At 43.1% G+C, this 14,107-nt stretch overlaps 1 protein-coding gene across 1 annotated transcript; it reads right to left on the minus strand.

The window, feature by feature from the left end:
* Positions 1-1,196: 1,196 nt before the first annotated feature.
* On the minus strand, positions 1,197-6,153 carry LOC121601195. The gene is made up of 4 exons (XM_041929999.1): positions 5,870-6,153; positions 2,275-2,600; positions 2,081-2,213; positions 1,197-1,960 (listed from the first exon to the last, which is right to left on the minus strand). Coding segments are annotated over exons 1-4 (648 nt in total). The 5' UTR covers positions 5,871-6,153; the 3' UTR covers positions 1,197-1,772.
* Positions 6,154-14,107: the final 7,954 nt, after the last annotated feature.

Here is a 14,107-nt window from a genome sequence, read left to right on the forward strand (position 1 = left end):
ACCTTGGGATAAATATAAACACCACCAAATTTTAATATCACTTTTTGACAGGATGGGTGAAAACTTTTGTTCAAACAAGCTTTCTGGAGACTTGACGAATACTCAAAACACTCTTAAAATCTTCATTCAGAAACAGAAGCGATAAAAATCTGTCTTCTAAATTCATACACCTTGGGATAAGCCCACCTGTACATTATACGCACTTAGATAGCTGCTCGAAAACTGCTATACAATGCAAACAGCTGACAGGCTGAAATTTCAACCTACCATTTTAAAACGGAAAGGACCCCAATAATAGGTTTAGAGTAGTTGTGATATGTTTGAAGCAGTATTAACGCTGTTTGATATTGGCATTGGTTTGTTCACGATCAAGATTTATTTGTACGATAACTTATTATTATTATTATTATTTATTAATCTTCAACGGGCCGTATGGCCTAATTAAGATGTAACAGTTCAATAAAAAAAATACATAGCAAAAACAAGATTTGCATCGCAATTCACTGCGGCCCCGGCAAAAGCCGGAGACGTTCCTTGAGGCACTGAGTTGAGATGTCGAAGTCGAAGCAATCCGAGACAGTGTTGAAGACAGCCGACATGCGGAACATAGGGTCTGACCGACCAGCACTGGAACGGGGTTGAGCGAGCCGTAGAGTTTCTCTAGACCTAAGTGTTCGGGATGGTGCATATATATCGACTCGATGCAACAAAGGCGATGAGTCGATAGAGCCATTTAGCAATCCAGCGATGAAAGAACACTGTGCATTGCGTCTTCTAACCGAAAGAGGTTTAAGGCCTAGAAGACGGCACCGCGCAGCATACGGAGGAAGATTATTGCGATCCTGCCAGGGAAGTAGGCGTAGGGCATATCTCGTGAGCTTACGTTGAATCGCCTCAAGTCGAGCAATTGAAGAAGCGGTAGTTGGGCTCCAGACTACGCACGAATATTCCAGAACCGAACGAACGATACAGTTGTACACAGCTTTGATGCACATGGGGTTGCGGAATAGAATGCGTTCAGCTGATGAGGCTTTGGTATAGCACTGCGCTCTTTCTCTATCCCCCCACCCTCTCTCTCTCTCTCTCTCTCTCTCTCTCTCTCTCTCTATCTCTCTATCTCTCTCTCTATCTTTCTCTCTCTCTATCTCTTTCTCTTCCGTAAATAACTTGTAAGTTAATCAAAAATACTCAAGCAATCGCTAGAAAGGAACCGCGTTACCCCTAGATCATATTTTATTTTACAAATTTTATCATCTTCTTTGCTTCTTGATCATCTTGTCTGAACAGCCCCGGAACCCTGAAATCGCCTAGTTAGTTAGGCTATCGCTGATTGAAGCTGAGGGGTCGAGGGTTCGGTCACGCTCACCATACCGCGTGCTAAGTGTGTACCGAGGTGCAAGGTTGCAATAGGGCTATCGGGCGAGCAGATTGTCTCACCCGCGGCTATCCAGAATGGAGCAAAAATAGGACGAGCAGACACGGCTATTGTCGATGTTAATCGAACAAACAGTAGCTGCTCGACAACCCGATGCGGAACGGCATTCGGCGAATGAAGATGAGGTTCAGGAGCATGTGCCGCAGCTGAGCAGCGAAGAGCACAACGCGATAGAGGAAACAGATGAGGATCAGGAAGACGAGCAGGAACATCATGAGCATGAGGCAGCGCCAAGAATTACAACAGGAGGTGGTCGCATCGCAAACGAGAGCCCGGAACGTGAGCCGAGTGATGGAGACGCTCGTCACGTACGACGTCCACCTCCCTACAGGAGCTTTCATTCATTTCGTGTCTGGCAGAATCGCTTCTTGTTTTGCGATGATTTGTTCACGGCATTGCGAACACTGTTGGTAATGGATGATCGCTCCTGCTCCGTCTGCTCTGCATTAAGCCCAAAACTGAGGGCTTTGACTAGCAGAGCGATAATGCCATGCAGGTTTGCAAACCTGTTCTTGGTTGTGGCTACTGAAGAGAAAAGAGAGCGAAAAGAAAGAATATTTAGATTAGATTTGGATTTTGCGAGCGAAAGAGAGAGAGAGAGAGAGAGAGAGAGAGAGAGAGACGACAATGTGCTTAAATACGTACGGTAATTTTTGGCATTTCTTCCAGTCCAATTAAATTGGCATAGAACGTCGTACGTGACGAGCGTCTCCATCACTCGTCTGGCGTTCCGGTTTCTCTTTTCCGATGCGAACACAATCTGTTGTAATTTTTCCGCCTGAAAGATACAAATCGGTTAACTCCTCCGGTTAATGGTCATTACCCACGTTTACTCTTACCATTTGCTGTAAAAACGCTTCATTTATGGCACATCTACGGTTCAATATATAAAGGTCTGTTACGGTTCTTACTGGCAGAACCGGGATTTGCTCGTCATCCTTATCCTTTTCTGTTTCCTCTATCGGCTGCGGCACCTGCTCCTGTTTTTGTGGCTCGTTCAACACTTTTTGGTCGATCAACATCGACAATTGCCGTGTCTGCTCTTTCAACTTTTCTTCTATTCGGGATAGCTTTAGGTTACTTAATTTCACCTCCCGCTCCAATGACCCAATCCGCTCCTCCATGATTTCCAACCGGGCAGCCAGACAAACGATCGAAGAGGACACTGGAAAAAATAAACGCATAAACGTTCCTCATCGATTAGTAAGATTAGTACGATGGTAAACAGTGATGACAAAAGTTTGTGATAATTTCCCGGTTTTCCGGTTTTTTCCCCGGAAAAATAAAATTCCCGGCTAATTCCCGGTTTTTCCGGTTTTCCCGGTTGAGTGGCCACCCTGGAGATCAAAGTAGGCACCAATTACAAGTGCCAATACTCCATATTTTTTACATAAATCAAAACGAGAAGACATTTTTAACGACGTAATAGCTAAATGCACAGTTTATGGATTTTGTTTGATATTTGTTACAGAATATCAGAATCCACCAAAGAGTAATATTTCATATTTCACAGTGAGGTAAGGTGAGCTAGAAAAATGATTCAAAATGATTGGAGACGAGATGGGGAAACATATTCATGCAGTTTTTAAGTACTTTGAGTCCCAGTTCTGAGAAATTTACTTAAAATGTATCACATGTATTAAGACAGTCGAGCTGGAAAACATACAGAGCATTGTCATTTGCTCGAAACGCCAAACCAGCTGAAAACAAACTGATGAAAATGATTTAATAGACTCTCAATGTGATGTCATTTGCCATTTTTTCAATGGAACTTGGCCACGTAGTCCGGAAATGCAATATTTGCACCAGAGAATAATTGGAACAAGTCTTGTAGGATGAGTGGATCAAAATACGCCTTTTTAAAGGTTCAAATGAGTTCTTGCGTTGTGCAAGTAGTCACCAATAGTCATAAATGCAATAAGAAACAACATCAGGACATTTTTTGATTCCACAACCTTTGTTTTCTTACGCATATTACGCCAAAAGTCTGATGGATGAATACTTTTTGCGCGCCCATCAAACGACTTTTTTTTTAGTTTTTTATGTATTTTGGTTGATATAGTACTATTTAAATGCTTATTTTTTAGCAAAACGTGTGTATTGATGGTCCCTTTCTCAAACCCCATGATTACTTTTACCACCCCATGCCTATTGCGGCCATAATTCGCCTTTTTCTGCAAAATATTCAGCTAGACGAATACTTTTGGACTGACTGTAGGTATAGGTAAACAGGGAATGTTGATTTTTGACAGATCAATGCTGTGGGCTCCTGCCGAAACATGAAACAATAACATACTTTTGATTTTGCTGAATAATCATTAAAAAGTTGACAAGAAGAACACTACAATGCGCATGTCGACACATAAAACCACATTTCTTGTATCAAATATCACCAATTTCACTATGCATAATCCAATGACTTGAGAGAAAAACAATAATTTGTGAGACAGTCGGAACCGTACTCTATAGCCGTCAGTCAGGCAGTCTCATTTCTCGAATTCCTACTTTGTTTGTAGCCTACATCAAAGTGACTGTAAAATTGGCGGCAAAATGCCCAAAATGGGCAACATAAAATTAATAATTTAAGCAATTTTCAACACCAATCTTAGGAAAGTGAAAGTGTAAAACTGTTTTTAACATTTTTGTCTACCTATTGGCATTAATTAAAACGTTTTCTGACCCATATTCGCGTTGCCGAAAATAGGAGCACAGCCTGCCGAAATAATAACAAAAACAGTGTTTGCATTTTCACGAATATCTCTAAAAAATACATTTAAATTGGAAAATAAAAAATAGCAGAACATAATACGATAGTTTATCGTTCCAAATAATGTCACTTTCATGAAAAATAATAAAAACTGTAAGTGTACGAGCTGCTGCTGAATTAACCTGCCCAATACTGGTACAGTTACCCTATGTGCTTTTTAGTTGGCAAGTTTTTTGCCAAAATGATTTTTTTTTCAACAGGCAATAGATAACTCTTCACGGAAAGATCGTTTAATGGCGAATCTTTCCCCTTCCACAGTCAAAAAAAGAAACGCGAATAGTTTTGCGTTTCCATGACACGATTCTGGTAACACATCAACACATGTTTTTACAATACGAAAATCACTAAAAACTTTTAAAAGAATGTTCTCTCAAGTGCAGGCATCCAAAAAAAAGTTTAAATAACAAAATACACAGTTTTCTTTGCACCTATTAAAAGATTACAAGTAAAGATTCTTGCCATCGACAAAAATTGCATGAATAAGATTTGCCCAGCTCTGTTTGATTTTCCATTGCATGGGAAACGGTGATTTTAACAGGAGTTTGCAAGCAGAAATCGTTTCGTCGAAACGCGGCTAATAAGTTTTTTTTATGATTTTTTCAAATATCGGATTTTCTATACAAACGCATGCTTCTTTAATGAACTTTCAGCCAACTACACAGCGTTCAACTAAAAAGCGTTCACTATTGAATACTGTGTAGCAGATTTACTGCTAACAGTAGGTCACATCTAACTTAGCATTGTCAAAAGCCAGGTAAAAAGACGTTAACCACCAGAAGCGTAAGCGCATATCCAGCAGCCAGGAAAGAAACGTTAAACACCAGAAGCGTAAACGTTCTTGTGTTTTACCCCAGAACATAAATAAGGAAAACGTGCCACATATAAACAATAAAACTTCCGCAAAACCTAGGCATAAACAGGAAAACGTTTGCCGCATTCACAATGCACGGATAGTTGATAAAACACAGGCACGCTAGGTATAATTTAAGAAACCCGTGTAAAAAACCAAACCCGGAAAACCAAATGAAAGCTCACATTTGACAAACATCTGGTTGCCAAATGTGTCACAAATTTCACACCATCTTTGTTATAAATAAAGCTTGAATTGATTAAAGCTTGACCTCAGCTGCCCTTGCTTTTGTTCTTTCTGTAAGTGTACTGTTTCCAAGGCAATTTTCAGAAATATTTTGTTTGGTGTTAGTCGAAAGCCAAATTTCAGTACAGGGAATTTTACCCATGGCAGGTTTGTCTCAGGAGCAATACCTACGATGATTTGAGTCCGCTAAGATAAACGCCTCTCTAAGCTGTAAGTCTTTAGGAGGTTAACCTTAGAGGCTTAGATTTCACTATATAAGCATAAAGATAATTTTAAAAGGCGGTTGATTTTACAATCGGTCCACAGTCTCTCTCAAATTACAACTCTAAATCGCCTTTCTTAACTAGATTAATTGCTCTTAAGTAAACGAATCCCGGAAACATTGTTCAGCTTTAGATCAAGACGCTTCGATTAAAATAATCGAATATGCTTGATAGTGCAAAGAAAATGACACAAATATGCTTTGCGAATCTTAGTACAATGCGTTCGAAAATCAGTGAAATCTTTGGTAAGATTTATAACTTTTCTAAGTATAAAACGGTAAAGGTAGACGCGAGGTAGTCCTACTTACTTGTGATTATGCTCAAACCGGCTTCCACAAGCTTCGATCACAGAAAATATGTGCCCTGTTCCTGTCAGGCTATCTTACAAAACAGTGTACAGTATTGTTCAAGTTTTAGGAAATTTTCATCACCGTCACACTACCAAAAACTCAACTGCTTTATTCGACAATCAGCTGAAGAATGAAGTGAATCGCTCTGTTGCATTAAAATCAATGTGAACTACGATGGAATTATGAAAAAAATATCGTCACCAGGAGCAAATCCACAAGTAGCCTGCTACGATTTGCTGTCATTGAAATGCGATTGACCATTATAATTTCACATTACAAAGAAAGATTTTACTTTTGCACAGAGTGAAAAGAGAAATGTACAAATGATTCAAAGAATTTCATTGGTAAGGTCATTGTTTCTCGAAATTTGTCCTAAAATATACGTGGCTCCGATAGTGTTGGGAACTAAAATCAAGGCGGATTAAATTTCTTGCCAAAAACGATTTATTGTACTATTACGCGCCAAAAAATTTGTCGGTTTTCCGCGGTTGGTTTAGAAAAGAGACTCGTTCCTGTTTTGCGGCCTTTTTAAACCCCTTTCTTCGGTTACGCTTCGTGTCTTGATCGTTTCACGCCTACGCTTGTTTTAAATGTCCCGTTTCTGACAGGTAGTTTGGTGCGAGGTTCCAACATTATCCCCCCAAGTGTACCACAGCTTATCTGATTTGCCTTTAATCACCTTGCGCCATTTTAGCTGTGGCTTCACTTCCTTGTGTGACCTGTCATAAAACGCGTGCATTTGTTTACATTCTGTCTCCTTATTGCAAACTACCTCGTGGTATGCCGTGATCCCGTGCTGTTTTCCGAACAATTACTTCCCTGTGCCTAAATCATTGCGTAAGTTATTACAAGCCTGTAACTTGTGCACCGGACATATGTGCACACGATTGCCGAGACGGTGGATCGTTTTACGGCCCTTCCTAGCAGAGTGTTTGGCAGTTTCCTCGCAGTTGCTATGCGGTGGTCCCCCCAACGGATAGAAGCTACACTTATATACTGGTTTTCTAAATCGCTCCACGGCCGCCTCGTCTTGCGGTTTCTCGTGTATCACGGAAGGATCGGACCATTTTGTCACCGGATAGAACCGACGATCGGTCGAAGCATTGTTGCCCACTCTTCCGCCGCGTTCTTCAGCTAAGTGTACCTTTACCTTTCCGTCAGCTCGGTCGTCTACAACGGGATTAAAAACGTTATTTCTTTTTAGATATACATACCGCTGCGGCACCGCAGCCTTGCAAGGCGTTCCCGGGTCGACGGAAAGATCGATCTTCGGTCGAGTGCTTTGTCGCTCGGTGTCCCACTGTTGTCCAGCTTTCGGCGTGGTGGTCCGTTGCCTACTGCAGGAGGATGTCTTCATGAAGGTGGCATGTTGATCGTCTCCACCAACGCAAGGACCGTAAATGACCCAACCCAAGCTGGTGTTCCAAGCGACCGGTTCACCGTGTTTTCCCACAGTCTTCAACGGTTGTCCCAAATGGCAGTTATCTGCTCCGATGAGTATGCGAGGCATAGCCCGCGAATATGGCCTCACAGGTAGTCCCCTCAGGTGGGGGTACTTGGCGGCCAGTTGAACCACGTCGACTGACTGTGCTGGTAGCGCGAGTTGTTTCACGGTGTGCACGTGTGTCAATTCATCCGTCGGTGACTCGTCGTAGCCGCTCAGACATATTTGCAGCCTCTCCGAATCATCCTCTTCTCTGGTCACTCCTCCCGTCCATTTTAGACTCAGCGGATGAGGTGTGCCAGATAGACCAAGCTCGTCCCTCAGTCCTTCATCCATGAGTATCGATGTAGACCCATCATCAAGAAAGGCGTACGTATCTACACGTCCAGGTGGTCCATGAAGAGACACCGGCACGTATTTGAGGATCGCCCCATCATTTGTTCCTGCATGGGTTAGAACGTTAGCAAAAGACCCCGGGTTGTTACCTGTTGGCCCAGTCTGTTGATCCTGGTGGCGGCTGATACCGGATGATGTGTCCTCCGCGTGCAACAGCTCGTGATGTTGAACGCCGCATCCATCTACTCCACACGGTGGTGCACGGCATTTGCCAGCGTGGTAACCGAGGCATTTCCTGCACATCCTTCGCTCGTTCACAAATGCTCTCCTTGCAGCTACGGTAGTTCCCAGGAACTTCTCGCACTGTGACAGCGATCCGCAGCTCTCACCGCAGTCGACGCAGGCTGGCATCGACACAGGTATGTCGGTCTGTGGCGTCGGGTCACTAACGTTCATCTCTTGCAGGACTGTCACGTTGCAGTAGGCCGGATGTGCTCGCCCCGTGCCGTTCGATTCCATCTGGATTGGTCGAGAGGGCGGACTTCGACGATTCTGGAACGGTTGGGGTTGGAACTGCTGTCGTTTTGGGAGCGGGTCAGGATGTCGAGGTGCCGTATCGTGTCCCCCCAGGACGGGCGTCATATCAATGACACGGCACAAATCGCTCACCAGCTCACCAATCCACCGTCCAAACTCCATCAACGTTACCTCACGCATCCTTCTTGTGGTCCTCGCCCAATCGATACAGATGACTGGTGGCAGCTTCTTCACAAGTTCCTTCAACAACGTTACGTCGTACATATAGGCATGCAGCCCCGACGCCCTAACTGCTCCGAGCAAACGTTTCACAGCGAACCCAAACTCCACCAAGCTGGGCAAATCGTTCGTCTTGGGAGCAGCTATACACCTTATTTTCCGTATGACGGACTCAACAATCAAGTCGAGCCTTCCGTAGCGAGACTTGAGGGTCTCGATCGCTTCGTTCAACCCGTCCGGGAAGGATAAGAGGTGTCCAACCGCCTCCAACGCGGGCCCTTTTAACGCGTGTTGCAGCCTGATTACGTTCTCATCATCCGTATAGCCACAAGCAGCGGTAGTGCGTTCATACGCGGTGATAAAAACCGCCCAATCATCCACATTCCCAGAGAAGGGTGGCAAATCTCGAGGTACAGGTTGGCGTGCTGCTATCTGGCTCTGGCTTAAGAAAGTGCCGTGTATCTGTGGTCGTGTGTTGTGCAGTGTTGTGTGACCCAAGTGCTCCGTATTCCCAAAGTGCAATGAGTTTTCCGGGCGGTTCGCGTACGCTTGATGCGCAGTGTACCCGTACTGTGTCGCATTCGGTTGTGTCTCGTACAATGCAATGTCTCGCGGATGCGTCGCGTATCCTGCATGCTGCATGTGTGTCGCGTACCCTGCATCCTGTTGTGTTGCGTACATGCCGTGGCCATATTGCATCGTGCGGGGATTTAGTGTGCGTGTGATCCTCGCGTCAGGGTGTTGAACCACAGGATGTTGACCCCGCGAAGGGCCATCCTTGTCGTGAATGGGCTGGCGCATGGAACTCTCCATGTCGCGGACCCACTCTTGAAATTCTTTATCTTTTCGTCCCAGAGTGTTCGAGGGCTGCGCGATGGCTGTCTCGCCAGTTTGCGCTTCCGCGATATCGAGCTTTAGTAGTTCGCGTTCAAGCACAATACGCCGTCTATGCCGCTCGTCACTTACCCATCGTGCACTTTCGGACGCTGGATTTGCCGGACCGTTACCACTTGCCTCACCTGTCTTACTCGATGCTCATTGTTGAGGGGTCTCACTTCCTTCTTGAGGAACGCGCCTCCGGGCGTCATCTTCTGACGAGGTTGGCTGGTACTGCTGCAATTTTTCCGCCTTACTTGCTGCCCACTCGTACACATATTCCACGGTGGAACCTTCCGACGGGGAGAAAGTCTCGCGCAATGCTCCGCGGGGGCTAGTGTAAACGTTGACACGTTCTGTCCCTTGGACAGTCCCTGTGGTAGCCGGCTCTGCCCTTGGCATAACACGCGATTGCTGCTGCTCCATTGCACTTGCACTTTTCGGTCACAGGCACTTCGATACACACCGCGCGTGATTTATTTATTCCACTCGCGAAACTACACGACGAACGAGGAATGCCGTACACGAAATCGTTTGACGAATTTCCAAATCCAATTTATTTTGGATTTATCGAACCAAAATGTGTTTGGATTTATCGAACCAAATTTTTTGGAATGTTGGGAACTAAAACCAAGGCGGATTAAATTTCTTGCCAAAAATGATTTATTGTACTATTACACGCCAAAAAATTTGTCGGTTTTCCGCGGTTGGTTTAGAAAAGAGCCTCGTTCCTCTTTTGCGGCCTTTTTAAACCCCTTTCTTCGGTTACGCTTCGTGTCTTGATCGTTTCACGCCTACGCTTGTTTTAAATGTCCCGTTTATGACAGGTAGTTGGATACCTTTGGTGCGAGGTTCCAACAGATAGATTTGGCGTCATAGTAGACGCATCAGTAACAATGATGAATCATCATGACACAGTATCATGAAATGATCAATCAAGCCAGTTTGCGTCATCATTGTTGACATTGGACTATTTACCGCCCTTGACTGGTCACACCGCACCATACATAACTATCGCTCGACTCGACCACCACTCTCGCCCCTCTGTGTGTTGTGTTCATTATGCGGTAAACAAGGTGAAGATTTCGGAAAACCCTATTGCTTAGGACCTGCTAAACGAGCCCAACCGACCTCCGACGATAAACAAAGATCTTCGAACGGTTCACTGGGCCTGCGGCTCCGCGTTAAAAATCATTCATGTTATAATCACACCATCCATTCACTTGCAAGGCTCAACGAGAAGTGCCGGGTTTTATTTCTCATTTCTCTCCGTACAGTTACATGCTATAATATGCTATAATCTAGTCTAATCTAATCTAATCTATAATCTAATTTTAAATCTACAATAATGGATATAACAACTCTCCTCCCCTAAGGAAATTATAGATTTAGCCTTTGAGGCGCTTTCCTTACTCTTGTTGATCTACGTAAATATTCTGCGCTATCTGTTGGATTCTCGTTTAGGGGTGTGTCTCTTGTTCGTTGGTTCGTTGTGCTGATGTTTTGGGGTATATTGTTTTCTGTTATTGGAGGGTACATATCGAAAGGTATTCTTTGCTGTGAGTTAAGATTATTCTCCTCCCACTGCATTCCTGGTCCGGGGCTCAACTGATCTATATGTCGTTTCCATACCCTTCCGTCGTCTAATTGTACTTTGTAATGGAGTGTGCCTATTTTCTCTAATATTTTTCCAAACCTCCACTTCTCATTATTGGACATAAAATCACGGGCTGATACCCTATCACCCACATCAAATGATCTAACTGTTCTTTCTCTCTCTTTATCTGATGTATGTTGTTCGGATCCGGGAATCATTAGGTCCAATTTTGATTTTAATTGCCTTCCAAAAACGGCCATAGCAGGGCTTTTCCCGGTACTGGGATGTGCCGTCCTACGATATGCCCATAAAATATTTTGTGAATGTAGGTGTACCTCGGGTCTAGAGCATGATAGCGCTTTCAACTTCTGTTTAAATGTTTGAACAAACCTCTCTGCCTGACCGTTTGTTGCCGGATGGTATGGAGCACCCATTCTGTGTAAAATTCCGTTTTTCTTTAGGAACGTTTGAAAACTTTCTGATGTAAATTGTGTACCTCTGTCTGACACTAGTATGGCTGGTAACCCAAATGTAGCAAAGAATTCTCTTAATTTTTCTATCGTGGTTTCTGTTGTCGTGTCTGATATTATTTTTACTTCCGGCCACTTTGTTCCTGCATCTATAATTATTAGGAAATTAAGTCCCAAAAATGGCCCTGCAAAGTCTATGTGTATGCGTTGAAACGGTTCCACTGGTTGTTCCCAGCTATATCCTTGCACCTTTTGTGGGTTTTTTTTCTAACTTTCGCACAGTGCATACAGTCACGCGCTGTTTCTTCTATGTCACGATCTATAGAGTCCCACCAACAGTATGTCCTAGCTAAGGATTTCATTCGTGAGATTCCGAAATGACCCATGTGTAGCTCCTTTAATATTGTTTTACGCAAAAGTATTGGGATGTAAACTCTAATTCCGCGCATTAAACAATCGTTTTGCAAGCTGAATTCGGTTTGATCTATTCCGAATCTAAATCGACCCTCTACTGTCCGGCCTGTCCTCAATGCCCTTACTAGTTCTTGCACTGTAGTGTCTTTCAATGTATATTTTGCAACTTCTTTTGCCTGTACTGGTAGTGATTCAGTCTGATTGATTTGTAAGACATCGATCTCGTCTGCCTCGCATATGGGTTCGCCCTTTAACGGCAAGTGAGATATGCCATCCGCATTTCCGTGGTCTTTTGAGTTTCTATATCGGATTTCAAAGTTAAATGATTCTAAAAATACTGCGTAGTGTTGCATGCGCATAGCTGAGAGTGTCGGAAGCCCTTTTTGTGGGGACCAAATCTGTGTCAATGGCTTGTTATCTGTTACTAGTATGAATTTTCGACCGTATAGATATTCGAAAATTTTTTTATGCCAAAAACTACGGCGTACGCTTCTTTGTCGATCTGTGTATATCTTTGCTGAGTCTTTGTAAGGGTTTGCGACGCATATTGTATTGGTTTTTCGCTTCCATCTGCGTAAACGTGACTTAATACTGCCCCCACGCCGTAAGGCGATGCATCCGTGGCTAATATTAATGGTAATTTTGTATCGTAATGTGTAAGCGCTTGTTTCGATTGCATTTCTGCTTTCATCCATGCGAAAGCTTTCTCACAGTCTGGAGACCATTCAAAAGCAACCTCATCTTTAAGTAAATTGTTGATTGGGTACATGTGTGTGCTAAGGTTTTTCATGAATCTTCCATAATAATTTACCAAACCTAACAGTGCGCGTACTTGCTCTTTGTTTTCTGGTCTTGGCATATTTTCTATCGCATCTATTTTGCCTTGTAATTTATGGATTCCTTTCTTGTCTATCATGTAGCCGCAGTATTCAATCTTATCTTCTAAGAATTCGCATTTCTTTAAGTTTACTCGCATATTGTGATCATTAAACCGTTTTAGTACTTCTCGTAATCTTTGTAAATGTTCCGTATCATTAGGGGCTGTTATTTTAACGTCATCTAAGAATACTGTTACTTCTGGTATACCTTGTAGAATTGAAGTTATTTCTCTTTGAAATATGGCTGGGGCAGAGGCTACCCCATACATAAGCCTAGTGGGTTGATAAAGTCCCATGTGCGTATTCAGCGTTAGTAGGTGTTGATCTTTCTCCCTGATTTCCATTTGTAAGTATGCTTGGGCTAAATCGAGCTTTGAGGATTTTTTTCCTTCACTCATGTTTGCAAAAAGTTCATCGATGGTGGGCAGAGGGAAATCATCAATTAATAGCCCTTTGTTAATTGTTAGTTTATAATCTCCGCACAGTCTTACTTTGTTACCCGTTTTCCTAACTGGTACTATTGGGGTCGCCCATTCGCTTCTCTCTACCTTAACTAGTATGCCTTTATCCACCATGTTCTTTAATTCCTCTTCCACTGTATCTCGAATAGAAAATGGAAGAGGCCGCGCTTTAAGAAACGTTGGGTGTTCGTGATCGGCCCTACGTTGATATTTTATATTAAAGTGCAGTGAAAATTGCTCAGGGTTTAAAGGTGACCGTTTGGCGTACGCGTCAGTATATTCCGAATCAACGACAATGGTTGACAATTTTGTTCTTAGCCTAACGGACCTAACACTAATACATCGACAATTCAAACGCAACGCTAACGCTTCACCCAGTGAAAATACGCACACAATATGCTGGATGAACGTAGCCCTAGCTGTCAAGACACAACAATAACAAAAAACGTAAACATTGGGTTTGACCCATTTTTCAAATGCAAAGATGCTTTGACACCTTCTATTTTTCCTATTGTGTCCAAAAATACTGCAGGAAATTCGTCTAATATTGCTTTTAAACCATTTGGGTATTCGATGATTCAATAATTTTATCCACTGTGTACTGTTTACCATGCAAGATTTTATTCCAATCGTAATTTAAGGCTCTCATCCATTCGCGACCCAACAATGGTTGCCTATTGCCCCCAACTATGAACAATCGTAGTTTCTTTATTCCTTCTTTTGTCTTGATTTTCACTTCAGCCATTCCTGCGACAGAAATTTTCCCACCGCAATAACTTCTCAGTTCTACGTCCGTTTGTACGAGCTTGATATTTTAAAGATATTTCTCTTTGTCGTGTTCGTTAATTAGAGTAACTGGTGAACCACTGGCTACCTCGAACTTAATTGGTGATTTTCCAATTTGTACGTTCACAAAACTTTTTTTGCTATCTTTCACATTTTCTACTTGGAAAATATCTATTTT

Source organism: Anopheles merus, unplaced genomic scaffold (assembly GCF_017562075.2).
Source record: "Anopheles merus strain MAF unplaced genomic scaffold, AmerM5.1 LNR4000037, whole genome shotgun sequence".
Classification (NCBI taxonomy): domain Eukaryota; kingdom Metazoa; phylum Arthropoda; class Insecta; order Diptera; family Culicidae; genus Anopheles; species Anopheles merus.

Coding starts and splice junctions, on each gene's coding strand:
- LOC121601195 (XM_041929999.1), bottom strand. Junction 2,214..2,274: donor AAGCGTTTTTACAGCAAATG/GTAAGAGTAAAC, acceptor TGTATCTTTCAG/GCGGAAAAATTACAACAGAT. Junction 1,961..2,080: donor AAGAAATGCCAAAAATTACC/GTACGTATTTAA, acceptor TTTTCTCTTCAG/TAGCCACAACCAAGAACAGG.